Source organism: Penicillium hispanicum, assembly GCF_028827665.1.
Source record: "Penicillium hispanicum strain IBT 35686 chromosome Unknown utg000004l_segment0_segment0, whole genome shotgun sequence".
Taxonomy (NCBI): Eukaryota; Fungi; Ascomycota; class Eurotiomycetes; order Eurotiales; family Aspergillaceae; genus Penicillium; species Penicillium hispanicum.
In genome coordinates, this window is record NW_026623196.1 from 4,435,768 (window position 1) to 4,462,720 (window position 26,953).

Below are 26,953 nucleotides of genomic sequence, written 5' to 3' on the forward strand. Positions count from 1 at the left end.
TATGATACCGGAGATCACAACTCGGAAATCTCTCTAGGAACCCCAATGGAATTTATAGGAATCGTCAGTAGTTGGCATCATGCAGATCCATCGTGCCCAACTCTGCTGGACAAGTTGATGGATGTGATAATTCGAGACTTTCACGCCCGTGTGGAGGTGCAAGCAGCATTCATGCGTTCCGAGCTGAATGGGTTGCAGCGATCGCTGAGATCCGCAACCCTTGCAGAGCCATTCAGATTTGAGCCTGGAACTTGCATGAGACTCTCGGATGCAGTGGATTTGCTCGGTGGCACCTGGTGATGCTTGGGCTCGATGAGCAACACGACTGGGACGTCTTCATAAGAGGGTCCACATGCGCGATCTGGCAGCTTCTCGAGTAGCTTGGCCAGCATGCTGCCTTCGCGTGATCGGTTTGGATTGAAACTGTCTGGTCAATGAGATACGACTTGTCAACCGTGTGAGTAGGCAACCTTTGTCGACGGCCCGAGCCATGAGGAAGCTGAACATTCCCAGATCGACAAACCGGGAAGAACGACGGGTCAGTCCTGTGCGCGAGTTTACGCTATTGGCTTCCCCGATCTTGGCGAACAGCGATCGATTATTACACTCAATGCCGAGTTCTCGGTTCCGCTCAATGCTGGGCATGAGGAAGCGTCGGAGGGCATGCGGTTGTGTAGCATGGACGCATATCGGGCAGAGGCATTCTGGCGTTACCGAAGTTCGTTTTGAATACCGGGGCAGGGCCTTCTCTATCCTGATGTTGGTCGCTCAAGAATGTCCCACTGCACCGTCCAAGTTCAGCTGGCGTCGGCGATTCAATAGCCCCCCTGGGGATTGCATGCCGCAGTGGGTCGCAGACCTGGTCGGGGCTATCCCGAAGCGACGGCAGCCACATCCTGCAGAATGAAATCACAATGGAGACGATCCAGTGGGTTGTCCAGGCCCAAGACGAGCTGCAGCTCCTGCGCGAAGCGAATTCAAAAGGTGAAGTGATGAGGAGTGGAGGAGTGGAACAACTTTGGACGATGGTCACTCTGGCAGGTAGTATTTACCTCACGATAGCGTAACTAAACATTCACGCCGGCAGAACCAACGTCGCTCCAATCAAAGCAGAAGTACTTCGGAACTTGACGAAAGCATACCTAATTCCAATCCTCTTGTCGGCAGACATGGCTTAGATGTCGTCGCTGAATGTGGGCAGTTTAAAAGAATATCCAAGTCGTGACCGTGATCACAACTTTCGCGATCTGTTCCTTCGTGGAGAGAAGACCGATCTCACCAAGTTTATATACCGCCCAGGGTGAGCTGTTAGCTCTACACCTGCTCGTATCGCAGCGGCAAAGGATATCCGAGGAAGTGGACTGAAAGAGAAGGGATGTCTTTGAAGGGCTGGAATCACGAGTAGAAGGCGATCCGGGGCGTAAAATTGACGGTGACCACACACACTCTCTCTTCGAGGAAACTCCTCGACCTTGTGATAGAACAAGGGGATCGTTTATGCGAATATCCATGACAGATTATCTAGAGACTACCATTCCCGGATGGAGCCATCAGGCCCATAAAATGCCTTGGGTTGCCAGGGCTCTGTCTCTTTGCTAATCCGCCGAACCAATTCCTCATCAATGTCAATCCCTAGACCGGGATTCGAGGGAGCTGCCACAAATCCCTCGTTGATGTCAAAGACGGTTTTATTGACTAGGTAGCTGTTAAGGTCAATATCGCCGGCCTCCACGTTGTAGTGCATGCCCAGAGACATCTCCTGGATAACGAAATTGGGGGTTGACACAGCAACCTGGAGCGACGCAGCGAGGGCGATGGGGCCCAAGGGGCAGTGCGGTGCAATGGCAACGTCGTAGGTCTCAGCGAGCGTTGCAATGCGCTTGGTCTCGGAAATCCCACCAGCATGCGCAATATCCGGCTGCAACACATCTACTGATGCATCTTCCAAGAACCGCTTGACATCCCATCGAGTATAAAGCCGTTCGCCAAAGGCAATTGGAATGGTCGTGGAGTTGGAAAGCCGCTTGATTGCCTCCGGGTGCTCGCACAGTAGTGGCTCTTCGATAAAAAGAGGCTGATATGGCTCGAGGGCCTTGGCCAACTGCTTTGCCATTGGCCGGTGCAGACGACCATGGAAATCAAGTCCAGCGTCCAAACCCAACGCCTTGACTTGCTTCAATCGATCGACGCATGACTGGAGAACGGAGGGCGAGTCGAGCCAGTTCACGTCCTCGGTGGCGTTCATCTTGATACACCTGAGGCCTTGAGCGATGCGCATCTTGCTACCCTGAAGATTAGCCTCATCCTTTGCAGCCCTGTGATGTACGGTGGCATGTAAACACTCACGCAGCCGCTTCGACATCGCTCGGTCGGTCGCCCCCAATCTAAGCGTAGACCTGCACCTTGTTGCGGACCTTGCCGCCCAGTAGCTGGTGCACCGGAACTCCCAGCCGACGGCCTTTCATATCCCACAGTGCGATGTCAATCCCCGAGAGAGCCGACATGAACACTGGCCCGCCACGGTAGAAGCCTAGTCGCCTTATGAGCTGCCAGATATGCTCGATATCACTGAGGGTGGACGATTAGATCAGGAAGAACGCGGCGATCAGGAGGACCGGGGCAATCGACACATACTCAGCCTCGTGGCCTATAAGGCGTTGGATGATTTCGTCCAAGGCACCCTCAACCGCCAGTGAGTGCCCTTCTAAAGTGCCTTCACCCCAACCGACCTGGCCTTTCTCATCGGTGACCTTGACGAACAGCCAGCGGGGCCTCACCCGGAAGTACTCAATCGATTGGTTTCTGGGCATGATAAATAGCGGCGCCCGGAGGGAATCCCACCACGAAAAGCAGTGCAGATGTGCCCATCGGAGTACAGGGAGCGAGGCCTTTGGTCCTCCTTTATGAAGTCACAATGTGCGTCCAACCAGCTCGCTGGCATCCCACGCGGGAGATTCAGCTCTCGGGGCAAGTCCGGGGGTGGGGAGACTCGAGGCCGATGGAGCTGCAGGGTCAACTTGCCCACAATCGACAAGACAGGCATTGAGGATGGTGAGGAGGCGACCAGAAGCCGAGAGCTGGGTGTGGCAGTGGCAAGTTTGGATGATGGGCCGAGGTGGGTGATGTGAGTCGTCATCATCACCCAGGTTTGGCCCGAAGTAACGATCCTTTCTCCATCTCCCTGGTGACCACCGATCCTCAATTCCGTCACAACGATGACAGTGACCTCGGCAAATGGAGCGACGGCTCCTCTTCTCCTTGTCGGTCAAATCACCGAACGCTGTATGGTCCAACTCCCCGATTAACTGGCATGGTTTCGATCCAGTCGCTGCGCACTCTGCCTGGGCAGCATACTATGAGTCTGGCAAATAATGCCCCAGTCTACACCAAAACTTCTATCCTCGATCACCCAGTATGATTCCCAGTTGACCTGTCCCATTCTCATCGTGATATTAATCTTTTCTGCAGGGTAGGCGGTAATGACGCTCAAGGACAGGGTGTGGTCATGTTCAAGCTCATATCATGGTATTCGAAGCATCGCCGATGCTGCGCTGGCGGACAAGTACGGCGTACAAGGCTCTTTTCTTTCGCCCGAGGACGCGATCGCAGGCCAAACGTGGGAAGACGACCGATTCTCTCGAATCCTGGCGAGTTCGCATCACAAATCCCCCGCGCCCACGGACCATCGCCGATCCCCCACCGCAGGGATCCAAAGAGTCGGACGTGATGGTGACGACTTCGCATCGTCCCGGTTGAAAGCTGCTTCCACCACTGTCATGCCCGACCAAATCGATGTGCTGCTACACGGCCTCGGGGCGTAAGGGAATCCATCCACTGTCTGCAGCTGTCATCCGTGGCGACTAACGTGAGCTAGCATTGGCTCCTTTTATGCCTTCATTCTTAGTCGATCCGACCGTGTGAGATTGACGGTGGTCGCTCGCTCCAACTACAAAGCGGTCTGCGAAAAGGTCAAGCTTTTTAACGGGGCTGAGCACTCTGTAGCATCTAGATGCTGAGGCGAGGATTCTAGGGCATTACCATCACAAGCGAAATCCACGGCCAACACACCTTTCACCCCTACCGAGGTAATGGAATATCTGTTCGCCATTTCAAGTATCCTCATTGACCTGCTGCAGTTGTCAAGTCCCCCACCGAAGCATCGCCAGTAGACTATATAGTGTGCGCTCACAAGGCGATTGACCAAGAAGCCGCAGCAGCGAGCTTGAAGCCAGCGGTAGATCCCAGCCGAACGACTATTGTGATTATCCAGAACGGGGTGGGCAATGAAGAGCCATTCCGGAAGCAGTTTTCCGACGCTTCGATTGTGACCTGCGTGGTAAGTAGTCCCAACGGGAGGGCACTGACTGGATTCGTCGAAGGCATCGCCAGTTATGCAGTGCTAGAGGGAATCGCTCACACATTCCAGACTTGGGTAGGGGCAATCCAGGTAAGCCCTGGCATCGTCAAGCACACCAAGTCCGAGGATATGCAACTTGGTCTATTCCCCAATCCGGAGATTGACCACGCCATCGAAATGCAACGCCTGCAAGCCTTCGCCAATCTGCTTGAGCAGGGACAGACGCGCTTCCAGATTCTGGAAGATATACAACGGAAGCGATGGGAGAAAGTTGTTTGGAACGCGGCATGGAACTCCCTCACTGCCCTGACCCTGGTGGATACTCAAACCTGGCTGCATTCGTCCAGCGACGCCGATTCCTTCACTCGCCAGCTCATGCGCGAGGTCATTCATATCGCTCGGGGCTGTGGCATACAGATAGCCGATGAACTAGTCGACCAGCTCATGGACCGGATCAATGCGTTGCCAGGGATTGGGAGCAGCATGCAGACAGACTGCAAAAACGGGCCGCCGATGGAAATCGATGTCATTATTGGCTTTCCCGTCAGGAAATCCCGGGAGTTAGGCATCCCAGCGCCGTACTTAGAGGCTCTGTATGTCATTCTGCGAGCAGTTGATGACAGACTGCGTGCCGCATTGTAGAGAGAGGGGGGTGGAATGGAAGACTGTCCATAAATGACACACCCTATGGTTCCAGACCTTCGAGCTAGAGATGAAAGCTTTCTCCGTGATCCTCCATCGGCGTGCTCGATAAAGAAGCCCAACTTGACACATTGAAGAGAGCCAAGATTGCTGACAAGCGGCATCATTAACCTTGCCCGAATGGAACTGAGAGCAACTGCCGACTTCCAAGGCTGGAGCTCCGAGAGGCACGAAATTCCAGTCCTGTCATCGACTGCTGTAATAGACCTACTGATCAGGTCGAATGCAAGCAAGCTTGCTCGGATTCATTAATGGCAGTTGGGTCTGACTGAAGATTGCCTATTTCAGAATCGGCGCAGTTGTGCGAGGCTCCAGCTACAGAGTGGCCGAGTTTATTGCTGGGTGAATAGTGGCTTGTGTGCAAACGACGCGCGTCGAGAAGACCTAAAGACAAGGGCATATTAGATCTACTATCGGCGAGAGTGAAATCAGTAGGAATCGAATGCGATTGGTGATTGGTGATATATGCTTCGCCTTCAGAGACCGCCTACATAAAAGGCAACTAGAATATATAGCATACCATGCATCAGAACACAAAATAGTATGAACCTTAGAACACCACTCTTATCATTTGCCATGTACACACCCCCCCGGTGCCAGCCTCGCAGAATCTCACCAAGCGCCAACGTGCAATCTAGGCTAGAGCCAGCTTGCCTATGAGTATGTCTATATGCCCGAGCGGCTTGAGCCGTTTAATAACGCCAAATTTCAAATTTCGAAATCCAAACACCAGGGGAAAAAAGCACCAAGCAAGATGGATATAAGGGACATCCCGGGTATTTGAGAGAGATCAAAGTCGTCAGGTAATTTTAGCTGAGATATTTAGGCACGCACCCGAGAGTGTAGGTCTGGTAATTCTTGCAGCTGGATGGAAGACGTTTTCTGGGCATCTGCGTCTTGCGAATCGTCAGTATCGCTAGGCCGTTCTGCTTTGGTTGGCTCCTCATCGACGGCAAATCGCCAACGACCGTCGGGGCCCATGAACATGCGAAATCCATAGCGTTTGTCTAGGGCTTTGAGGTGCTCTCGTCGCTGGCGACTCGTCCACTGATGGGTGTTGGTGAAGTCACTCAGCATTTGGCTGTGTGCGATCCAAGGAATGACAGCACCGATGGACCGTGGCATACGAGGCCCACTGAATCGGCCTCGACGGGTCCCAAAGACCACCAGGACCACGAAAGTGTCAAATACAATAATGATCAAGGCGATGGAAATTGAAGGGATCGAAGCAACCATACACCAGGTGCTTTGGATCACAGTGGCATTGACAGCAGCCACAGGGTGGTCCAACGGATTGAGATAAATATCGCGCCATAGGGAAAAGTAGGTGCTGTATACCCATTGGTACACAGTTTGCGTCATATCGATCATCCGGTCAGGGTTCAAAGAATCGAAATCAGGATCGTAGCGTTCGTAGAGGCGAGCGACGAGGAAGCCGGCCCAGTCGTATGAAGAGATATTATACGTGCCGTTGTAGGAAGTAGTGTTACCCACATAGCTCTCCGGGATGGCCGCGAACACCTTATTGAACTGCCCAAGACTCACGGTTGCGTTGTCATACATAACACCCTCCGTGATTGAGGTATTTGCAACAGCCTCGTGGGAGTCGATCTGACCCCTCTGGTCAAATGTGACAGAGAAGTTCTGCAACCGAGCATGGGGTTCACAATGTAAAGCGATTGTGTTGTTGTCTGTGATGGCGGTATCAGGCATATAGTCCCACCTACCGACCACGAGAACAGTGGATGTCTCGCAGACGTCAGTGAGGTCGATATTATATGGGGAAAGAAAATGAATAGAGAGTGCAATGCCTTCGTCTTTGCCCTGCAAAGGAGGCATATGTGCGATGCACTGAGTGGACGAGTTATCAAACATCGAATAATGCCAATACTGATCGCCTGAGGTTTTATTCTCAGCAAGCCCCTCATCGGGTGAAAGGGGCTGACACTGCAGAGACGTCCCCACACCCAGGGTATTGGCTCCGTACATGACACCGGAATTGCGATTGTAGATATCAAGGGGAACAAAGGACTGATTGGCGCTGGTCCAGGGCAACACAGGGACTCCACTTGTGATGCTGGTCTGGATCAAGTCATACTCCGTGAACTCCGCGGCAAAGTCGGTACGCCAGAACATGGATTGACTGTAGTTCATGGTGAGATCGTGAGTTGGAAGGACTGAAGATGTGAGCTCTTGGGTGAACAATCCACCTGCCACCACAGTGAGGGCCATATTGATCACACACGCCAGAGAGACCAGCCCAAGTAAGACATGTCGGTGACGTATAGCTTTGAAGAAAATGGCAAGAGGGCTTTGTGATGAATAGTTGACCAACAACGAAGCTTGTGCAGATGCCATTCCACGCTGAAGATGAACCCAAGGCTCCAGAACGCTGATGTTGCGATGGATGGACGTACATAAGGAGCTCACACACGATGCTACAACGGAGGGAAGGAAAGACAGAATGACTTGGAGAGAGCTTGAGTCAGATTGCGTGAGGTGGCGGAACCTTCCATCGCGAAGAAGAGAGGAAATGACTAGTCCCATGAGAATTATAACGGCTGCCAAGGCAAGAAATTCGACGATGAAAAATGGTATGACGAGGAAGTGCGGCATAGGGTCGACGTGGCTTTGTAAACTCTCCCCGAGCTGGACAGGAGAGCCATCCTCGGCAAGGATCTCTAGCCGATTGCCAGTAGGACCTGGGCGCCAATGGCACCGGGCATTTCGAAAGATACGACGTAGCTGGCGGGTGGAAAATTGGTGAAGCTCGGGATGGGGCTCAGACAAGACGTTTGATGAGTGGAAAACATCGGTGGCAATGCCGCACATGGCGCCGATGGAGCCAGGATCACTTTGAAGGAATGTCTCCCGTGATCGATACAAGAACAAAAGGTAGAGTGCTGTCAAAGTTGCCAGACCCAAGATCAGCTCCGACCAGAGGGCGGCGAAGGTGACAACGGCGATGGCGACCTGACTTCTGTGGCGAGTTGCAGAGATAACGGTTGGCTTCCGATCAGGATCAAAGAGACGGCCGAGGGTGAGGACGAATGTCTGTTTGACATCTCGTATGATCTTCGACTCAAACTCTGCTTGAGTCATGGTCGAGGAGGTGTCCAGGACGAGAAGCGGTTGAAGATCGCCTAGTTCAATGCTGATCACAGGAAGTTCTGTTACCGCTCGCGCCCCTGTGGTAGCGTTTTCGTGAATGAAGATCATGTCACTTGTGTATGGAGCACGCTGCGAGAGCAGACCCTGAAAGTGGTCGATATTGAACTCGGCGGCGGTCACTGTACTGGTCGTCCCTGGCTTGATATAGATGGATGTGATGGAACTATTGGAGTGCATGGACACTCTAGCCTCCGCTTTATGGTAGGTGATGTCGCACGCAAATGCAAGACCCGAGGAGGAATATTGGGGGTGCGTTGATGAGGACTCTGGCACAGTAGCATTCACCTCAATAAGCATACCATACAGATCGTATGGGTCGCAGCCAGTGGCTGTGAAGGCCTTGGTCCGGTTGGGGAACTCGCCTATAACCTCGGGAGTCATCGCCGGTTCCCAGTAACGGACCTGGAGGTAGTCAGTCTCCGGGAAAAATATACTTTCGTAGTGAAAATCGAGCTGGCATTGGGATGAATTCCCATAGTCGTCCTGCAAGTCAATCCCTGTGGCATTCCAGGAGACCTGGGGAAAACCATGGGTCGAGTTCGTGATTGTGACCAACAGATTTTCGTTCACCGGCACATCCTCGCACGAGACATCCGCCCAGTAAATCGTCTGATCGAGGGTCCACAGTGTGGACTCCTCCTTGTTGGTCTCGGAGGGAATCTCCAGGGGTGCGACGGCGTAATTGTCGGACCGCGAGCGGCGAATAGCCTCATCTGTCGAAAGCACCGAATTCACGGTGTTGTTGGCCTGGGTCGACATCCACGTCGCTTGAGTTTCCAGATCCACCAGTGTTGGCCAGCCTCGCATTTTCGTATGATCGATCACTTCGACTCCGCGAACTTCAAAGACCGTGCTTTGCAACGCCGGTAGGATCATCCGAATCGAGATGGTCATTAACGAGACCCAAAAAACGATCCAGTGGCGGCGGCGGGCAGAGTTGATGGGGGTGAGAATAGTCTGGCCGAAGTTGTAATTGATGAACAAGACTGTGGCCGGAGCGCCCTCGGGCCGCGAGAGTTGGAAATAAGGCTCCAGGCGAAGAACGTCAAAGTCGGTGACGGTCCACGCCATCACTAGACAGAGGGCGACGATGATGGGCACATAATTATAGGCGAAGGACTGTAGCGAGGAGACGTCGTTGGTGTCGTTGAAGAAGACCAATCCTCCTTTACGTTCGCTATACTGTCGCAAGCCTTCCAGGACCAGAAGCATGGTCATCATTAGGGACACGAGAGAGGCGAGATACGGCGGACGCAGCGCCAGTGGCCGCCAGCCTCGTCGTGCGCCTTGAGCCGCGGGCGCGAGCAAAGGCGCGATGAACGCTGTTCCGGTGGAATCCCAGCCATCGTCAGCACGTTGTTCAAAGCGGAGGATATAGTCATCGACGATGGGAGCGAAGAATCTCAGAGGGGAAATCGCTGCACTTACCAGCCCATTGAGCCCGGAAGCCGCGCGGCGCCTTGTCTCCATCGACGGACATGCTGGATGGATGAGGCCCGGCAAGGCGAGGTGGCGTGGGCAATCGAATGGCATTTCCAATCCAGCTACCAGAATGTTCGGGCCATGGTAGAATGTCGAGACAGGTACGGGAGGAAAGGTCGGTACAATCGCCGGGGCCAAGAAATCTCTATGCCTCCGACGGTAGACCAGGACATGACGTACCAACGGAGGGGAGTCGGGCAAGAAAGGAGGGAAGTGTGAGCGGAAAGGGAGAATTTGCGGGACGCGCGGTCGCGTGGGGCCCAGCCTTTTCTGCCGTGAAACGGGACTGGGGAATGGTGTATATATCGACCTTGCTATATATGGGGGTGTCGAGCGCAATCGGAGAATTGCGATTGTTTTTCCTTTTCCCTGTCCCTGACCTACTTATTCTATTCCATGGGCCCGACCGGCCAGCAGCCGTGGGTGTCCGCGCAGTTCCTGAGCCGGAATCCGGGCAGTGGCGGAAGATTCTTGGCAGGCGGGCGTGATTGGCGGAGAGCAGCGGGAAATTGGGGATGGCAGTCCTAGGATATCTACGTATCCATGGAGTGAGGAGGCGGATATCGATGAAGATGGACATCTATAGGGTTGCAGTACTGAATCAGGGATCGAACCTCTAATACTGAGTAACGTCCTCGGAATCATAACCTAACGGGGTATACACAGCGTCTCCTTTCCTTGCTCTCATACTTCAACAGACTATCCCTCAACGCACATGGTCCCCCTACTCATGACTGACCCTTGCCTTTTCCTCCGTCTCACTGATGGCGGATATGGGAGCGGGAGTCGGCTCCGTAGTGGCCGTGGCAGTGAAGCCTTTGGCCGTTTCCAGGTCCCCATGTTCCAATGCCACCGTCTGGATTGTCTGGACGCGAGTCTTCCACGCCGGAGTGCCGAGGTACTTGATGCCATTCGGGTCCTCGAACATGGCTTCCGTCTCTTCCAAGGTTTTCCCAGCCGTCTCGGGGAAAATGAAGAGGACGTGGAAGAACATGGCGGCATTGAAGACACCAAACAGAATATACGTGCGCCAGGTGATGTTGGTGAAGGCCGACGGAGTGAAGAGACCCAGTGCCATATTGAACGCCCAGTTGCCCGAGGTCGCCATGGCCACACCCTTCCCGCGCAGGCGCAACGGGAACAGTTCCGGCGGGTAGGTCCATGAGGCGGGACCCCAGGTGGGTGCATACGAGGCCACAAACAGGTACGTGCAGGCGATCAGCCCCTTGGCGGCCGAGCCGGTCACCGACATGGACTGCTCGGGACTATCACGCTCGCTCATGGGAATCACCGTGCCTGAGCCACCCAAAATTCCTGCGTTGGCGAACATGAAGGCGCACATGAAGAATGCACCCACCAACATTGTGGGTCGTCGTCCCCAGCGGTCCTGCCACGCCAGCGCAGGTAGGGTCATGACCACATTAATGATATATTGGATTGACGAAGCAAGGAGACCAGCGTTGCCGGTGTAGCCCGCCATACCGAAGACGTAGCTGATGTAGTACACTGTTGTCGGAGTGGGCATGAGCTGACCGTCGCCTAGGAATCAGATCAGAATACAAGGGAGGACTTACTCATCACGTTCATCCCAGTCAACTGCGACCAGATCTGCGTGAAGAGACCGATCAAAGTGCGATTGATCATGCGTGGAGCAAAGAGGTCGAGATACGTAACGTTGCGGAAGGTACGCTCTAGCTCGCACATGTCGCGAATGTCCTGCAACTCGAGCGCCACGAATGGGTGGCTACGATCTCCCTTGGCGTGCACCAGCGCCAGCACGTCGTGGGCTTCCTCCCAGCGATCCATGCGGGCAAGCCAGCGCGGAGACTCCGGTAGCAGCATCATGGCGAAGAACAGAAGCACTGCGGGAATCATCTGCAGACCCCAGGGAACACGCCACGCGGCAGCCCGGTAATTGTCGGAGTCCTCGCCGCCGATGAAGGAGCAACCGTACGAGATGCTAATCATCGTTAGACGACTGAACAGAAAAGAAAAAGGTCCTGTAGAAACATACTAGTACATGATGAGGATCCCCCACGTAATAGCCCACTGCTGTAGACCGACGAACCGGCCACGTTTCGACGGGGGCGAGAGTTCACTAATATAGACGGGGACCTGGGCCGACTCGATACCTACCGAAAGGCCGTTGATGATACGACCGACGATGAGCATGGCGATGTTTTGAGAAGCACAGATCAAGATTGAACCGACCAGCCTACAAGGAAATGGGGAGATGGATCAGCACCCGAACGAGGAGGAGGATTTGACTTTGCGGATGGAAGCCCTGACCAGATGATGCATCCCACCATGATGGAGTTCTTGCGACCAATTTGATCCGACAATGGACCCGAGATTAATGCACCGAGCCAGGAGCCAGCAGCCATTGATGCGGTGACACCGCCTTGGACCAAGGAGCCGAGACCACTGCACTCCTTGTTGTCGTTGAAGGGAGGACCATTGGGACCCTGGTTGAAATAGCACTTGTAGGAATTCTCGCTCAGCTGGGCAGACATTGACGCGATGTCGAAGCCGAACAGCCCGCCGCCGACGACGGCAACGGAGGCGATCACATAGATGTTCCCGATACGTAGCATGGTGAACCGGGGGCAGATTCGGGGAAGCAGATGAGCAGCCAAAGCTCGGCTATAGAGGGCGCCGCCGGTATCTTATATCCCGCGCGGACTGCCTGCGCATATCCGGGGTGGTCTCCTTCGCACTCCTTCGCACCCTGGAGATTCAAGGTTGCCATAGGCTCTTCTCAACCGTCGACTGGATGGCGCATGGGGGCTTGCGCACGCACCGACCGGACGGGCCAAACATGCGGCCGGACTTTGGGAAGGGAGGGGTTTGGAAACATCGTGGTGCGAGTGTGGACCAATCCCCGGGGTGCAATGCGACCTTTCAGGCCCCCATGGGGAAGTTTGGCGGATGCATGGTGGTGCGTGATGTGAGTGGTCGACGAGGATCCCCGCAAGTCGTTCATCCCCGGATCCGATGAAAGGGAAACGATGTGTCTGGCAGCCTGGTTGCCCTTCCCACCCTTCATTGTCGTTATTGCCCTGCTGTGCTTGTCTCATGGCTCATGGAACGTGGAATCGTGAACCCTTTCCGGCTTCACCCTCGTATCCGGATGACTTCCGGCAGAGCCATCGCCAAAGCTTGTTATTGGGTTGTGGCGTTCGGCTGTCGCCTTCGCTTCACGTCCGAGATGAAATCCCCCTTCCAGCGACCACGCGAAGCGGCCCATGCTTCGACCACTGGCGGAGTGCCCGTGGTCTTTCATGCTTGGCACCAGAAAGACGGAGAGGCGAAGTGGGAAGGACGCGCCCCCTAATTTAGCGCCGCCCGCACTGCCCAATCCCATCGCGCGATGTCGACCGGGTGTGACCTTGAACGGATTGATCGGCATGTGGCTGGTTTGTATGGAGGGCTCGGCATGAACAAGACCGGTCGCGGTGGAAGGAGGGTGCAAGGACAGCTCGCGTAGGGTAAGAAGTCACAGAGGTCCAGGCGTTGGGGCCGCGAGCCTGGAGAATGTCATCCTCCCGTCGACCTGCGAAGCTTGAAAAGGAAAACGTCTCCGATATGACGGCATCGCTATGGACTCCACTGGGGCGGCAGATGTCACTTCGCCATCCCTCGTTGCAGGGGGCCACGCCGTGATTTGGTACGCCTCTCGTCTGGTCAGGATGGAGAGAGAGACATGGACGGTGCAATGCGGGGAAGCTAAGTTGGATACTACGCTCTAGTGAGGGTGGATGGAAAACTGGGGAATCCGCTTGGGCGAGCCGCAATAGCGTCGATGCACCTTCGTGATGGTCGGGATTGCCTACGGTTATGGTAGTTGTCCTCCGTACGTCTCACCCTTCCTGACTGCCTCCAGATCCTCGGGCCTGTATAGTCCTGCCCGCTTATTATTCATTTAATGCTGGGTACGTCTTGAACTGGACAATATCTCCAGAAGGAAATGGAATTGAAGGGTCCCCGTCTAGCATCTATATGTCTATTGCCCAACCACCACTGATATCGTTGGTGCGGCCATAAATTTCTTAGGTATAGAACATTTCAACCCGGAGGCCTCGCGCATAAATGATGGCTCCAGCAATGTGCGTAGTGAGGTTCTTTTCGAAACCCACAAGGCTATCAATACCCTATTTTCCGTACACTCCATTTTATAGGCGTCCGAGTGATACATCACTTCCATATAGTCATCGCAAGCAAGAGGCATGACAACAGCCTTGCGTCATGCCTGTCAATCGTATTCTTATTCCCGATTCGGTTGCACTCGGACTGTAGAATGGGACTGGGTCTATACTTGATTGACTTCGGGATCCATCACTATCGGGTGGGCAATGCGCGAGCCTACTGATTCCTTGTAAGAAGATCCCGCCCTCGAGTGTGTCGTCTTTCCGGGCATTTGTCTAGTACCACAAATGCTAAATGACGGTTTGAAAAGCGTACTAGTATATTTCCTTTGAACACTACCGACTCTTCATCACGTCCTGGAGCGCAAAGTACAAGAATTTCCCGAGAGATTTGTTAGATAAGGTGCCTGATACAAGGATTTAGCCGAGGCAGGGGAGTGTATATAGAAGTGTAAGGGGCTTGCATCTCCCGTCTGGATGACCGGTCCAAGCTCGCATCCTCGCACTGACGTCCTTGTACTGACGAAGTTCACTCGGCCAAGAGCACTACGGCCCAACGGCTCATTGGGGACCCGTTGTGTAGTAGAGATAGCATGGCTCCGCTGACTCGGTCCGGGGGCTTTGTGACCCCGAGGGGGGTGCATGCTTGTTGCTGAGAGCAGCGTTGGACGATGCGAGTTTTGAGGACGAGAAGCAAAGATGAGGGCAAAGTCTCTTGATGATGCCATACACCCATCCACATCGTGGTACTAGCTACGTTTGGGCCACTCGCCGTCTTCGATTTTGCGCTGTCGGCATTCCGGGCTGCAATGGTAATATGCCAGAGAACGTACTCGCTTTTATTCCTTCATCCAGGCGGGGGCCCACCAGCTCTTGCGGCTGATGAATCTGTTCCCTTTCCCTCTTCACCCGGGTGGGGCGAGTATCTGCCCGATGCTCGGACGCAGCGCAAGGTCGTTCTTGCGCAAGCGGAGCGGCGGCAGCGCCCCGATGTCCATCCTCCTGCGTTTCCTGGTCGGACAGACGATGCGACTCTCGCGTACATCGGCCTTGGGTGGGGGGGGGATATTAGATAGAGTGTGGCAGTGAAAGACTGAGTGAGTTCGAAGAGTCTACTGTAAATGTTTATAGGGCGAGTTATTCCGAACGCCCTGAGGATTGCGCTGATCCAACCAGTCCGGGAATTGGTTCGGTAATGGCATCAACCCCCGTTAGCGCTCCTCTTTTGCAGGCCCCGCCGCGGCTCTGACTTGGCTACATGGCGCCCAGTGGCCCTAACATCTACCTAAGAGGAGTAAGGGCTAGAAGAAGCAGTACCTCCGAGCTTCAGGCTCAATGTCGCTCTTGACAATATATATCCGCTTACCCACGCCGCCCATCCTTGGAAGTCCAGTAGAAACCGTGTCATTTACTCTTAGCAATCGAGAAGCAAATCAATTTGCGCAACACAGTGTGGCAAAGCATAATTACAATCAAGTCCTCGTGATATCGGGGGCTGTACATGCGATCCAAGATTGATGTCACTAACCGTGAAATTCCCCTCTGGTCCGCGTGAACACAGGCCCTAGACCGTGGTACAAGCGGTAGGAGGGCAATAGCCATGATTGCAGGCAAAGCTGCACAGACCAAGGTACGAGTCATCCTCCCCCCGGAGGGGCACTCCATGGACCCCGGTTGTTGGCGGGGTGGGAACCGGGGCTCCAAACTGGTTGCATGTGCAAGGACCGGGAGGACAGTAACCATATCGACAGCTGAAGTTGCAGAGGCCAATATAGTTGCCCGGTCCTGTCCCACCAATACACGCAGTGCCACTGCCGCCTGACGTAGCGCCAGTGCTTGTAGTGGTAGTAGTGGTGGTGATGATGGTGGCAGTTGCAGATACAGTCTGCGTCACAGTGAGGGTGGCGGTAATGGTCATTGTGGCCGTGGAGACACGACATGGGGCCGAGGAGCATGTGCTGTAAAGAGTAGAGGTAGACGAAGTAGACGTAGTGGATGTTGCCGGTGAACTTGTCAGTAAAGTAGTGGTCGAAGTGGTTGATGGAGTCGGGGGCACAGTCCCCAGAGATGGCACAGGCTGGCAGGTTGAGACCCGAAGGCCCTGAGCAAATGCGGCCAACCCAACGGGCTGAAGAGGATCGTTGAAGCCGGGTGGGAGAGTTCCAACTGTGTGAATGGCATAAGCAAACATTCGGACGAGAGGGAAAGGGGGTGCAGAAGTACGTACCGTAGGCGTTGAAGTTGTACAGACCGCATACACATCCATCAATGATCGGTTTCAGACTTGAACCGGAAAGCACCGTCTGACCATTTCGAATGACCGAGAAGGCCTGAACGCCAATGTTCATAGGGATCTCACTGGCGTATGCCCCTGCCGGTGCGTCATAGTTGTATGAAATGCCTCCGCTGTTGACCTGAACGGATGCCGGTGCTTGAAGCAATGAAACCACGAATACAGAGTCATTCATGGACTGCCAGCCATCGGGGCGACCAATGAAGTAGTTTCCACTTCCGTTATTGGCTGGGACAATGCAGGTATCGGTAGTATCACAATTGACATTGCGAGGTGCTGGGCGATACCAGTAAACCAATTCATCGGACGTGATATAGCTATTTACGGATTGTGCGCCGTCTTTGAACGCGGCGATGAAGGGTTTGGAGATGTCCAACCAACCATCATGAGGCCTATAAACTAATGAGCGATTTTCATAGCACGTCACTTCGATGGCTTGAGTTTGGCTTCTCACATATCATTGACCCACTTCGACGCACCGTCGTCGGTATGAGGAGATTTCAACGGGCCAATATAGTGAGACTCGCCATAGTCATTCCATGTCACGATCTCGATGAATCGAGGCCCAAGCTGGAGGATCTCATGCCACCTGTTATACCACAGCAGATCGGACGGAAAGACCCAGTTCTTGCTGTAGGATACTTCCGGTCCAAAATGCGTCGAGAACCAAGGAGAGACAGCTATCAAGAATGAGGTATTTCAGCATTCCGGATCTGGGCTGGGGAGAGAAGAATTAATAGGCCCACTAACGTGCGATGTAAGCCTTTCCAGCAAGGGCGTTGACATACACCCGGTCGCCGTCGGCGACGGAGATATTTTGTCCTGGCGTGGGCGCTTTGTTCTGACCATTGTTTGGCCACGCCATCCAGTTAAGCAACCCATCAACAGTCGATATATCTGTTCCATAAGATGGATGGAAATTAGGAGCAAAAAAGATCGGTCTGCCCACAGCCGCACGGAGTGCCGCTACATCCACCCCATCCCCTGCGAAAGAGGACACGAAAACCTTGTTGTCAACAAGTAATTGGGCTGGCTTGCTAGCGTATTCGGCAATTTTCTGACCTATTGCGGAGGCTTGCCCAATATTCCACCAGTTAAAGTCAAAGGAGATGAAGACCTTCATCGAATTTCTTGCCGCCGAATCGTAAGCAAATTGCAGTTGCTGGTCGGTATAGGAGTCTACTCCGATATTCAAAGCAAAAGCATCAATCCCAAGAGACTTGGCTCGTGTCATGTCATCATCATAGTCGGAGGGGCTGTTTCGATTGCTAGTAATTCCAATCTGTTGATCCAGTCAATGTACCCACGTGCTCCTCACATATGCCCGGATTGACTTTGCCTACCATGAAATGTGCGAAGACGAGACGATTCAGTGACTGTCGCTTGATCTCCTGTGTTGTGGGTCCGGGATTGGGCGCAGCTCTAGCTACCAAACTAAGAGCTGACGCCAAAGCTAGCAATATGATCTTGATCATCGTGATATGATTTCAAGGACAATGAGTTTTCTTTCTCTCCTTGTTAGCGTCCCTTTGAATACTGCAAGTGCTTTGAGGATATAAGAGGGTGGTCAAAGTGGTTAATAAGTCGCAGCAGATCCGGGGGATGACCCAACCCTAACTTAGCGCAGGTGACCATTTACTGGGGTGTAACTATATGTATGATAACCTTTTCTTAACTGAACATCACCTATGGCAGCCTGTAATTCTTCTACCAAAGATGTGGAGTCAGACTTACGTACATCATTGAATAGCGGGTGCTTCGCTCCGGAAATCAACACAATACTGTCCGAGGTTGAAAGCCTGTCGGTGAGGGAATTATACTCTTATATTTGGTATTAGAATGGCTCTTCGTCGTTCCGGAGAACAAAATATGCACTTTATTTCATTGCCCTTTTTCTATTACCTTTATAGTTTGCTGTCTATGTCATCCTAGTCGTGAGTTGTTTTATCGGACGCTCTTCGATTCCGAGCATGTCAATCCGTCTAGCGTTGAGACCTTTATATTTGCAATGGGTGATAAAATTGGGGCATTCACGGGGAAATGGCCAGTTCGGTTCTGTGCAACAAGCCAGATCACTATACAAAATAACCTGAAAATCGCCTTGTCAGCCGAGGATGTGGTAATATTCCGAATGTAACCCATGTATGCATCAGGGAACCGGGCAGCCTGAATGACATGATGAGAGTCATCTCCGAACAGGTGATTCCTACATTGCAGTTCCATTAACCCGTGCACCCGGGTGTCCCGTGGTGGATGACGGCATGCCAATCATGAACATTTCGTCTCAAAAACTGTGAAAGCATGTAGAATAAAAATGATACAATGGGGCCCCTGACCTCATAGATATACATAGATCCTGAATTGACAAACACAATGCTACTGATATCTCTTTCAGAATACAAGTCACAGTTTGGTTATGCTCGGCATGATTCAAGTGTGACCTTTCTCCAAGTCAGTTATTTTGGACCACATGACAGACAGGGCGGCAGGAGTACTTACAACGGTGGCTTAGTCTTGCTTGATCTTGGCCGAGCGAACTCTGTTGAAGTAATTAGAATATCCCTCGCACAAGAAAGTCCCGTGGGTTTCTTCTCGGGAGAACCAGACCCACTCTTCGGCGGCGTCTCGTTCAATAATTTCACATGATCTCGAGCTTCCTTAACAGCTCTTCTAGAGGCCACCAAGGCTCTGTAGTCTCCCCCCGGAACCCTTGATCTCGGACAGCGCAGATCGTCGGGTCTTATCTGGGCTGTTGATCGATGTGACGGGGGATGTCTATAGCATTTATTCGGCAAATGCTCATGCACTCGTGGCGTCACTCGGGTTCCGAATTATATGGTGAAGACTTGTATCGCCTACTTTTTAGATACTTTCCCCCATAGGAGATATACCACGAAGCCACTTATTACTTTACATACACAGTTACGGCAGCCAGTTGTCAGCGAACGCATCACAAATCACGATCGTATACCATATTCTATGGAATAACGGCAATTTTCTCCCTGCATTGCTCTTTGGTTTAAGGGAAGAAGTTGGATTCTTTCCCAATATACGATATTAATCCGATATTTCACCACCCTTCCCTCATTGCAGCCAGGTGATCTAACTCACTATTCTGTTTATTTTCCAATTTTGGTAGTAGATGAAGAATGTATCCATGGTATCCCAAAATATACCTAATGAGGGTGCGACCCTGCACGGCACATGAAGACTGTTTGGTAATCAAGTGGGATTCTGAATTTAAACCCTCGAATTAGCATCAGACGGCCGCAGATAAATTATCTCAAAGACTCAGAGGGGTTAGCATTACCATGCCGATACGTGCGATCGGATTTGGTTTATTCATGGTTTAAATAAGCGTAACCACTATGATTTAATCTTGATTAAGTTTTCAAGTATCCATTCACATATCTTCGTTTAAGACAAAAGTCTATGTACATGGCATCTATCAGCCATACGGATACCCAGGAACCGTGTTGGGCCCCTTGGCTGTTTGTCGTGACCACGATCTCTGTGTGATGAAGGGTCAATAGGGGCGATAATGACTTACATTTGATCCATGGAGGCTTGGCCCGCGCCCGGGGCTTGCAGCCCACAGGAACGACGTGAATGCGCCCGAAAAAGGGGACACATCGGCGGCAGCGCCAGGATCCAGACGCAAAAGGGGAAAGTGACAATATACTAAGCTTTTATGGTTTCATCAAGTCAAAGACGTCTCCATGGGGAAGCAGACTACCGAGGAAAGAAAAGACGGTAATGGAGAGGAATGGGCTACATAAGTCTATTCGGACAAATACGCGCAATATATCAAATCCGTAGATCTTGATGGCGAGGCAGATCTCTATGGAGTGCTACATGAGATCGATCACACCGAAGAAACAGAAGCCAAAAAGAAAAGGAGTCTACGAACGATCCCGAAGTAAAGGGCAGAAATCATAGAAACGGAGAGAACTGGGAAGAAAGAGGAGGGAAAAGGAGAGCTAGGGAACGAAGCCATCGATACTCAGCGTGTGGGGCTGCCTAGCTACTCATACAAGAATACTTTGATTAAGATCCAGAGCGATGTACACGTTGGTACAAATGCTGGATACTTCTACTGACTACTCGATGAGTGTCAACGGAGATAGAGTCGCTAGAATTCACTTGGTGTGTGGACCGTAGAGGACATCGATGAGCCCTGGCGGGCCAAATCAACTTCTCGATTTAACGGACACGAAGGGCACAGATTATGAACACTATTTCTGCCGTCCTTGCCCCCCTTCTATACTTAAGGTTGATTGTGGCCGAGGTAGCGTACATAATATTTCCCTGGTAGGCTCTGGCGCGAAATTCTCGCTATTCCACGTTGAAATGTGATGCCCTGGCCGTCCTGTGGCTAATTTGGATAGCTTAAGGTAGCTCACAAACTCGTGTCTGGCGAACTGGAAAAAGAATCATATTCATATTCATAGGTACCATAACGTAGTCAGAGTTCTGCATGAAGAGGTGGCGGCAATGAGTTTTTGCGCCCTGTATTTTGAGTGGATAGCCGCACATCGCGACGAAATATGAATAGCAGGGCGGAATAAATTATAGGCCCCTGTCCAGCTAACGGCTATAACATTAGCAGATGAATCAATTACATACTGTGGCACACACATCGGAAAAGCGGCCATCAGCCAAGTGGGGATTTGATGAGTTGGTCATCATCAAGGACGTACCTCCAGGGCTAGGTCCACGCGTAATTCCAAAGTTACCTGCTAGTCCCGATTGAGCCCCATTAACACTCCCAGCAACCGAACGAGCGAGGAATTTCGTCAATGGAACGAGAATTGTTTATTCATACTGACTTCATGCCAATAAAGGCTAAATTGAGAAGTCTCTGAAGTCGGCCCCGGCGACTGCTCACGAAATCATTTGCTGCATCAGCCCTGTGGGGCCGCTGCCGCGCGGCATGTGCGTATGCTATTAAGCTAAAGTTGTCTCTAATGCAGCACGGCGAGTTCATTCCCCGCTGCTTTATATATAAATAACTACTAAGTGAATTGTCGACGCGTCGGAGCACGTAATGTCCCACCACAATCATGATTAGACAGATAAAAAAAGGGTTGTGTAGGTGGAGCCAAGGTGCAGTAGTAACTACTTCAATATTCAGTCGCGCCCGGTAGTCCTAGATGGTTATAATTCCCCCGAAGCCGACACCCTTCAATCCCAACACAATTGAGAGTTTCCACATGAAATCCAGTACTATGAGAAGCGCATGCTGTCTGCTCCTGGCGGCACAATTGTCAAGGGTGGCCGGCCAGCCATATGCTACTCCACTCGAGACTGGGCTTGTGGAACAAACAACTGCGAGCCTTAGCCCCTACGCAACGTTCGGTGCCCAGGAAAAAATCATAATCGTGGATCGGCGCGATGATACCGACGCAGCGGTTATTATGGCCCGGGACACTACCACAAGCTCAGACTCAACCACGTCAACGACCACCGAAAGCACTAGTTCAGAGACAACATCAGAAAGCACCTCAGACACTACGACTACGACTACAAGCTCAACAACGACCAGTGACTCCAGTTCGTCGTCAGATACCACCACTACTTCAACATCCACCACATCGACAACATCTGCCACCTCCACATCAAGTAGCTCGACGACAACATCCAGTTCTTCTACCACGACCTCGAGTACCTCCACCGCCACAAGCACAACCAGCGCAGAACTCAAAGAATGGAATCACAAAGGAAGAATTGCGGCAATCATTTTTTCATGTTGTCTGATCTCTCTGTTTTTGGGTGTCAGTATCATCCACTGTGCACGCGAGCGCGCCAGGTCGAATCGAATTAAGACACGCGAGCTTCTGAAAACAGCTTCGACACTCTCCACCGAGCCACTTGTTCATTCCAAGACAGGATCATCTGCAGATCTTATTGGTGACCGGTCGTCGGTTATGTTCAGAGATAGTCCGGGGAATGAGCTGTCCCCTCGAACGGCCCAAGATAGTACACCGTCCACCCACCAGGACTGGGGTCAAACAAACCCTGCATTTCGCCAGTCTACGTCAGATGGAACGCGCATCGTTAGACCTGGTGGTGGAATCAATGTTGGTTCACAGGGAGGGCCTCTGGTCTAAAGATTAAAAGGCAGTGGGTGTTCGGTGTGCCTAGACGGCCGGTGAATCCTACGACACGTTGTATTGTTAAGCCCTAGTATATTTGTAGATAATTTTCTGACGAACTTCACCTGTAGATTTGCACAATCTCTCTATGCGATACCCTTCAGTAAACCACCCTAGCTATTCTCGCGCCAACAGCTTGAGGAGAAACTCATCATCTTTCCATTTCTTGAGGGCCTTGTTCTTCCAAGTCTCCCAGTCTTCATCTTCCAAGTTGAAGGTCCGCTGAAGCCCCTTGAACAGACGCGGAATTGTCTCCATATCTAGAAAGGAGCTTTTAAGTCCAAGGCCAAATAGAAATCTCTGAACCTTCCTGCCATTGAGGACGCAATTGGCAAGATCCTCGCGGCCCCTCTCCAAGAAAATAGCAGCTAGACGCAATTCATCCGCGGCTAATTCGTTAGAGCCGTCGTAGATCTCGGCTACTGGCCACATCATGCAAGGCGAACAGAACGCCTCAGCCTTAGGGACCGTCCAAGTCCATTCCCAGTCTATGACTCCTAGTATGTCGAAAGAGTCGTTAACCAGAATATGGTCACCCTTATCATCGGGGTGCTTGAGGAAAAATTGGTCCCCCGGTGGCACGTTCTCTAAGAGAGACCCTACAATATCCTGGCGAAATCAATGGATGAGGTAGATGTCTAAAGGAAAACAGGGATCAATCTCGCCGCTGGCTATCAATGCGAGGTAGGAGTCGAGTATGGCCTGTGAGCCCTCACGCGAGGAAGAGAACGGGCCAAGAGAGGTCCGTTTCCTACTCGGAATATTGATTGATGGGCGAGGCCATGGACAAATATTGTATCCCCTGCCGAAGAGAAAAGGGATCCTATTGCGTTGAAGGGATGCCGTTCAATCTCGAGGAACATGTCAACCAACTGGCGCATTATCTTTTCTTTCTGCTCAAGGTTCGCGGCCTGCCAGTCCAGGGATTTTCCGCCCAGCTTTTCCATCAAAATATACCCAACACCAAGCATGTTCTCTGGATCGGACTCGCATGCCCAGTCGAAAATTTTAGGGGTGGGAATGCAAGTGTTCTGTTAGAGGTAAGTCATGGTAGCAGCTTCGCTTCGAAGTATCCAATCGCGGACTTCTCGGGGCGGTGACAATGTCCTCGCTATGCGGAAACGTGCGAGCCATTTGACATCGTCAAAGAAGATAATCTCAGCGTGGCAGTTTTGGTTCCCCATCATGGCAGACAAACTTTTACAGGAAATGTCAACCGTGCATGGGATACCTTCTCTAAGCATCGACGCGCGAGAACATAGCTTAGAGCGATCTATTTGACGACATAGCTCGTCTATATGACGAGCCTCCGTAGCCGCGTATTGAGCGGAGTAGGATTCCCAGTTTTCCTAAATTGATGGGCTTTAGCTGAGTTGCTGTTGTTGGTCCTCAACCAGATACGTTACAAACCTCTGGTTTTGGGCACATGTGCCATGGCTCTCGGCGGTGCGTGCGACAAAGGTGTCTGTCGCACAGTAGACAGTCTCCTGATCGCTGAGCCGCTGGTTTCCCACAACTGTTCCATGTGCAAGACCAGTGAGACATCGTGGAAAGATACACCCTATTCAGAAGCATATGTAGTCGCTTTTGGATCAGACGAAATAGGTCCTATGACCGAAAGAGGAATGAACAAGTGAGAGGTGACCGGTCGATCTTTTGTTTTGATTTCCTCGAGGCGGGAAAAGGTAAGTCAGAGCGTCGTCGCTGGCTGTTATCCCCCTTGGATATAGCAGCTGAAACGCCGCCGTGGCTGGCTGATGGGTGGTATCTGGCCCTTGTTCCTCCACGGCTCCTATTCACCGGTCTGGTGGGGTCATGTCGAAGGTATCGTTGTCATTTGACCCAATACTTGGCTCCCGCTGGGCCCGCTTGTTGATGACAACACACGGTTGGGAGTGTTGGCTGTGAGGGTCATTTGCTGTCTGTGTCGAATTGGTTGACATCGATGATTTGATGTTGCTTAGTCGCTGATTCAGACCTTCCAGATCTCTTCGAGAGGGATGTGTCGATGTTGCTCGGCAGCGGCGGATTCATAATGCGCATTGAGGACAGTGTGACTGTTTGATCAGCGGGTGCGTGCAAGGGTTTCTTGCCAGGCTTTAGTTCACTTGTTCTTATGGCGTCAAAAGCTGAAACACGTACTGTCTGGTCGGTTCTCCATTCCAATTAATTTCCTTGCTGCAGTCTCTCCAATCAAATATTGCAGAAGAGGGTAGCGGTGAAGGCGTAGTATGCAATGGCCGGACTTACCTTTTGTCGGGATAGGGAGGGGATCCGTCCAATAGGAATCAATGAGAAATCTGTGTTGCTATTACGCCCAATCTGCCAATTTAGGGGGCGTACGCTTAACTAATCATAACATACAGGAAAAGGATAAACTATTAATGCGAGTCCCCACACACTCATTCTAACAGAAGTTGAGTCAGTCCCCATGACATTTCTTCTCCCATCTAACTCACGCGTCTCCCTAAGACCAGGAGCATGTAAGCCATCCAACCCGCCACAACCGCCAATGAAATTTAATCCCCTAGACTGCAGACTGACGTGTATCAGCATGTACGACCTCGTCATAGTTGGTCATGGCATTGCTGGCCTAACCGCCGCCATATCCGCGGCAGAACTCATGCCCTCGGCGCAGATTGCCGTGCTGGAGCGTGCACCCGAGCATGCCAGCGGCGGAAACTCGAGGTGGAGCCCTGCCAACATGCGAATGCGATCAGTCAATGAGGTACTACCAGGCTTCGTGGACGACATGATGGCTGCAAGTGGCGGCGGTACCGACCGCGTCTATTTCGAAAAGCTGGCTAGCCAGGCACCCGAAGCCCTCCAATGGCTCGAAAGGCAAGGGGTGCAGTTCCACGCCATGGACTATTTTTTGAAGTCCTGGCCAAATAGGATCCAGCCCATCGGCAAAGGTGCTGCCATTGTCGAAGCACTCAAGCAATCTGCCAAATCGAAGGGTGTCCGAATCGTCTATGAATGCCGCGCCCAGCGACTTCATCTTGGCGAAGAAGAGGCCGTAGTTGAGGCAACTGACCAGCGCCGATTCATCGCCCGATCTATTGTGCTCGCCAGCGGTGGATTCCAAGGCAATCCGGACATGCTGCGTACCCATCTCGGACCCGGTGCCGAGACGTTGCGGCCGATGTCACCGGGGACGGCTTGGAACGCTGGCGACGGCATCCAAATGGCGCTGGATAACGGGGCTAGGGTCTCTGGCAACTGGAATGGAATGCATAGCGAAATAATCGACCCGCGCAGCGATAAACCGGCGCCGTTGGTCCTCATCTATCCGTATGGCGTGGTGGTGAATCGGGATGGAAATCGGTTCGTCGATGAAGGCGCAGGGCTCGTACATGACACGTGGGAGCGTCTCTCTAGAACCATCCATTTTGATGCACCAGGCCGGTCAGCCTGGGCGGTGTGTGATTCCAGAGTTTTCCAAGTGGAAGGCTATGAAGCAGCCATCCGCTCGGACTGTCCGCCGGTGACGGCGAACACGATTTCTGGCCTGGCAGCACGGATAGGGGTGCCGGAACAGGCGCTCCTAGACACAATCTCAAGCTACAACATAGCCTGTAGCGCAGACATATCTCGCTTTTCAGCTAGCAGCCTTGATAGCCTTGCCACCACCCCAGGCTTAGAACCCCCGAAATCGAACTGGGCTCGGCCGCTCGACACGCCACCATATACAGCATTCCCGCTGGCTGCTGCTATTGTCTACACTTTTGGCGGCCTTGCGACTGATGCGGAAGCGCGCGTTCTTGGCCCGCAAGGCGCCATTCCTAATCTATATGCCGCAGGTGAGATTACGGGCCATTTCTGCGACATGGCGCCAAATGCAGTGGCCGTTTTGCGGGCACTCGTTTTTGGACGTATTGCTGGCCTCAACGCCATAAGCCCCAGTTAGACAGTGAGCAGGAACTGGCGACTGAGATGTAGCATCCCGCCGGTGGACACGTCAGAGCTTTCATACTAAATCAAGCGGAACCTAGAGTTATCTATCACCCAGAGAATAAATTCCAAAGCTGCAATTCAACACCAATAAAAGAATGATCTACCAAACTGATAGTCTAGAGGCCAAATTTCGGGAAACGGACCACCATCTAATATTGCTCTTTTTCATCATAAAAAGTACTATCCCGTAGGGCTTAGCCAGCTCTATAAAAATACACTCTCTATTTGTGAGTAGCGTGTGGTTTGGTGTAGATATTAATAGTCAAAGATGCCTTGCTTAGTGCTGTGGTAGCCGGCAGAATAGGCCTATAACTGACCCAATATAGTATTTAATAACACCGCCCTCTTTAACCCTAGATGTATTTAATGCTAATTATTTTTACTCTATATAATTTTAGTAAAACTATTTTAATTTTAGAATATATATAAAGGTATATCCTAAGTAAGCTATATTTAAATTAGATAGCCAATAAACTAGTTAAAGGCTAGTAATTTCTCTGATATTTATTCTATTAGCACTCTTCTTAGGCCTATCCTACTATCCTATAGTGGATAACCTATACTTTAATATTTTAGCCAGTAAAAATTATATTAGTACTTAGAAATATATTATTTATAATAGATTAATTAATTCTAGTAAGTCCTTTTAGAAATAGTATAAAATTAGTAGATCTGTTTTAGAGCTTTAGTC

General features: G+C 51.9%; 12 protein-coding genes across 12 annotated transcripts; 5 read left to right on the plus strand and 7 right to left on the minus strand.

Moving 5' to 3' along the window:
• Positions 1-140: 140 nt before the first annotated feature.
• On the minus strand, positions 141-645 carry N7459_005415 (uncharacterized protein; the record flags this gene model as incomplete). Its single annotated transcript, XM_056944599.1, has 2 exons — positions 141-427; positions 471-645. 2 exons carry the CDS (start codon positions 643-645, stop codon positions 141-143), a joined length of 462 nt encoding a protein of 153 aa, XP_056801482.1.
• Positions 646-1,528: 883 nt separating this feature from the next.
• On the minus strand, positions 1,529-2,810 carry N7459_005416 (mandelate racemase/muconate lactonizing enzyme family protein; the record flags this gene model as incomplete). The annotated part of the gene is made up of 4 exons (XM_056944600.1): positions 1,529-2,282; positions 2,347-2,384; positions 2,439-2,568; positions 2,635-2,810. The coding sequence occupies 4 exons, from the start codon at positions 2,808-2,810 to the stop codon at positions 1,529-1,531; spliced, it is 1,098 nt and encodes a 365-aa protein (XP_056801483.1).
• Positions 2,811-3,048: 238 nt separating this feature from the next.
• N7459_005417 (uncharacterized protein) lies at positions 3,049-3,821 on the plus strand (the record flags this gene model as incomplete). Its single annotated transcript, XM_056944601.1, has 3 exons — positions 3,049-3,115; positions 3,147-3,412; positions 3,474-3,821. The coding sequence occupies 3 exons, from the start codon at positions 3,049-3,051 to the stop codon at positions 3,819-3,821; spliced, it is 681 nt and encodes a 226-aa protein (XP_056801484.1).
• Positions 3,822-4,088: 267 nt separating this feature from the next.
• Positions 4,089-4,999, plus strand: N7459_005418 (ketopantoate reductase family protein; the record flags this gene model as incomplete). The annotated part of the gene is made up of 3 exons (XM_056944602.1): positions 4,089-4,113; positions 4,137-4,336; positions 4,448-4,999. 3 exons carry the CDS (start codon positions 4,089-4,091, stop codon positions 4,997-4,999), a joined length of 777 nt encoding a protein of 258 aa, XP_056801485.1.
• Positions 5,000-5,881: 882 nt separating this feature from the next.
• Positions 5,882-9,700, minus strand: N7459_005419 (DUF3433 domain-containing protein; the record flags this gene model as incomplete). The annotated part of the gene is made up of 1 exon (XM_056944603.1): positions 5,882-9,700. One exon carries the CDS (start codon positions 9,698-9,700, stop codon positions 5,882-5,884), a length of 3,819 nt encoding a protein of 1,272 aa, XP_056801486.1.
• Positions 9,701-10,436: 736 nt separating this feature from the next.
• N7459_005420 (sugar porter family MFS transporter) lies at positions 10,437-12,306 on the minus strand (the record flags this gene model as incomplete). Its single annotated transcript, XM_056944604.1, has 4 exons — positions 10,437-11,218; positions 11,287-11,672; positions 11,727-11,927; positions 11,981-12,306. The coding sequence occupies 4 exons, from the start codon at positions 12,304-12,306 to the stop codon at positions 10,437-10,439; spliced, it is 1,695 nt and encodes a 564-aa protein (XP_056801487.1).
• A 164-nt stretch (positions 12,307-12,470) lies between these two features.
• N7459_005421 (uncharacterized protein) lies at positions 12,471-13,121 on the minus strand (the record flags this gene model as incomplete). The annotated part of the gene is made up of 2 exons (XM_056944605.1): positions 12,471-12,752; positions 12,816-13,121. The coding sequence occupies 2 exons, from the start codon at positions 13,119-13,121 to the stop codon at positions 12,471-12,473; spliced, it is 588 nt and encodes a 195-aa protein (XP_056801488.1).
• A 1,545-nt stretch (positions 13,122-14,666) lies between these two features.
• Positions 14,667-15,106, plus strand: N7459_005422 (uncharacterized protein; the record flags this gene model as incomplete). Its single annotated transcript, XM_056944606.1, has 2 exons — positions 14,667-14,911; positions 14,989-15,106. The coding sequence occupies 2 exons, from the start codon at positions 14,667-14,669 to the stop codon at positions 15,104-15,106; spliced, it is 363 nt and encodes a 120-aa protein (XP_056801489.1).
• Positions 15,107-15,421: 315 nt separating this feature from the next.
• Positions 15,422-17,625, minus strand: N7459_005423 (glycoside hydrolase family 71 protein; the record flags this gene model as incomplete). Its single annotated transcript, XM_056944607.1, has 5 exons — positions 15,422-16,023; positions 16,085-16,542; positions 16,605-16,830; positions 16,901-17,432; positions 17,494-17,625. The coding sequence occupies 5 exons, from the start codon at positions 17,623-17,625 to the stop codon at positions 15,422-15,424; spliced, it is 1,950 nt and encodes a 649-aa protein (XP_056801490.1).
• A 3,738-nt stretch (positions 17,626-21,363) lies between these two features.
• N7459_005424 (uncharacterized protein) lies at positions 21,364-22,260 on the plus strand (the record flags this gene model as incomplete). Its single annotated transcript, XM_056944608.1, has 1 exon — positions 21,364-22,260. The coding sequence occupies one exon, from the start codon at positions 21,364-21,366 to the stop codon at positions 22,258-22,260; it is 897 nt and encodes a 298-aa protein (XP_056801491.1).
• A 162-nt stretch (positions 22,261-22,422) lies between these two features.
• N7459_005425 (uncharacterized protein) lies at positions 22,423-24,220 on the minus strand (the record flags this gene model as incomplete). The annotated part of the gene is made up of 5 exons (XM_056944609.1): positions 22,423-22,914; positions 23,061-23,336; positions 23,391-23,502; positions 23,716-23,866; positions 24,193-24,220. 5 exons carry the CDS (start codon positions 24,218-24,220, stop codon positions 22,423-22,425), a joined length of 1,059 nt encoding a protein of 352 aa, XP_056801492.1.
• A 639-nt stretch (positions 24,221-24,859) lies between these two features.
• Positions 24,860-26,215, plus strand: N7459_005426 (succinate dehydrogenase fumarate flavoprotein subunit; the record flags this gene model as incomplete). The annotated part of the gene is made up of 1 exon (XM_056944610.1): positions 24,860-26,215. One exon carries the CDS (start codon positions 24,860-24,862, stop codon positions 26,213-26,215), a length of 1,356 nt encoding a protein of 451 aa, XP_056801493.1.
• Between the last annotated feature and the right edge of the window lie 738 nt (positions 26,216-26,953).